Source organism: Lolium rigidum, chromosome 5, assembly GCF_022539505.1.
Source record: "Lolium rigidum isolate FL_2022 chromosome 5, APGP_CSIRO_Lrig_0.1, whole genome shotgun sequence".
NCBI classification, from domain to species: Eukaryota; Viridiplantae; Streptophyta; class Magnoliopsida; order Poales; family Poaceae; genus Lolium; species Lolium rigidum.
In genome coordinates this window covers 166,854,963-166,856,381 of record NC_061512.1, presented here as the reverse complement: position 1 = coordinate 166,856,381, position 1,419 = coordinate 166,854,963, and the positions used below count along the sequence as shown (strand labels likewise).

Sequence of the window (1,419 nt, the reverse complement as noted above, 5' to 3'; positions counted from 1 at the left end):
TTCAGTTGACATCCACAAACTGTGCTGACTTTGCATTATAAGTACTAGTTGACAATGGAAGCTATTGTGATAAACTGATACCCCTATGGAAGTCATTGGTGCTGACTTTTCTTCCCCCTCATAGAAAATGTCAACCTATGTTTAACATTGGCTTAGTTAAGTTTCCTGCATGCTATGTTCATATTATCCCTAAACCAGACAACCCATGCTGTGTCAACAAAGCAAACGTTGCAGATACATGGATGCCATTTTGTGTTACTTAATTTTGTCACCTTTTGGTGGACAAATAGGAAAGGTTTGCATTTGCGATATGTTTGAGTTATTTAATCCGTGAATGAGAAACGAATATTAAGTAAATGTACTATAACATGAAATTTCCATTGGTACACAATGTTGTGCCTTTATGCGGACATGTGGTATCCCTTTCGTAGCTTAGAATGCATTTTGATTATGATTATCTCAGTAGTTCAACTCACGTTTGTCTATTTCAGAGTCTCTTTGGCCCGTTTTTGTAACTATTATGGCTAATTTGTACAATAAATTATAAAATAAGCACATAAAAAAAATTAACAGCCACAGATCGAGGCTTAGTCATCATTATCCTAAATTTATTTATTTATTTATTCATCTTGCAGTGGAGCCGATACCGCAATGTTTGGCCACTATAGCTAGCCAGACTAGAATTTCTATTTATTCTGCTCCCTCCGAACCAAAATATATGTCCGAGATTTAGTACAAACTTTGTACTAAATCACCGACAGTTATTATGGATCGAAGGGAGTATTAAATATCACAACTCAACCAGGCAACACGAACTTGAACTAGAGTACTCCAAGATCACATACGACTTTGTTTTCTTTATGCAGTCATGGACGCAGTGATAAGTTACTTAAAGATATGCGGTGCACAAGCATGTAGTTAGAAGAAAACACTTCAGCTGACACGGCCCACATGGCAACTGCCTATATAAACCACACCATTGCAAACTGTAAGACCCAACACAAAGAAGAGTCTGAAACCTCAAATCCAGAAGAGTAACTTTGTAGATTATCAAGATGAGGGTGGGTGCTCATGATCTGAAGCTCAACGGGATCAAGAGGGCTCTCAAGGAGAAGAAAGCCAGGCTCTACATCATCCGTCAATGCGTCGTCATGCTCCTAAGATGGCATGATTGATCAAACAATTGGGAGCAGTTTTCTTCCCATTTTCTCTTACTAATCTCTCTGACTGGCCAGTCTATTGGCTAAAATTTTGGTCTCTATCTCTGATGTATGCATCAGCTGTATATAACCTGTAAAGGTATGAAGATTAGAAATGAATGTCAAGTTATGTGAGTACTGGTTCCACCCTTTATTCTTGATGTGGTTTTTTCTTGGGAAATCTCGGAGGTTTCCATCTTCTTGAAATGTTGGTACGCAA

The 1,419-nt window shown here is 38.1% G+C and overlaps 1 protein-coding gene across 1 annotated transcript; it reads left to right on the top strand.

Moving 5' to 3' along the window:
- The first annotated feature begins 1,055 nt into the window (after positions 1 to 1,055).
- On the top strand, positions 1,056 to 1,175 carry LOC124652022 (small polypeptide DEVIL 4-like). Its single transcript, XM_047191043.1, has one exon. It carries the CDS (start codon positions 1,056 to 1,058, stop codon positions 1,173 to 1,175), a length of 120 nt encoding a protein of 39 aa, XP_047046999.1.
- Positions 1,176 to 1,419: the final 244 nt, after the last annotated feature.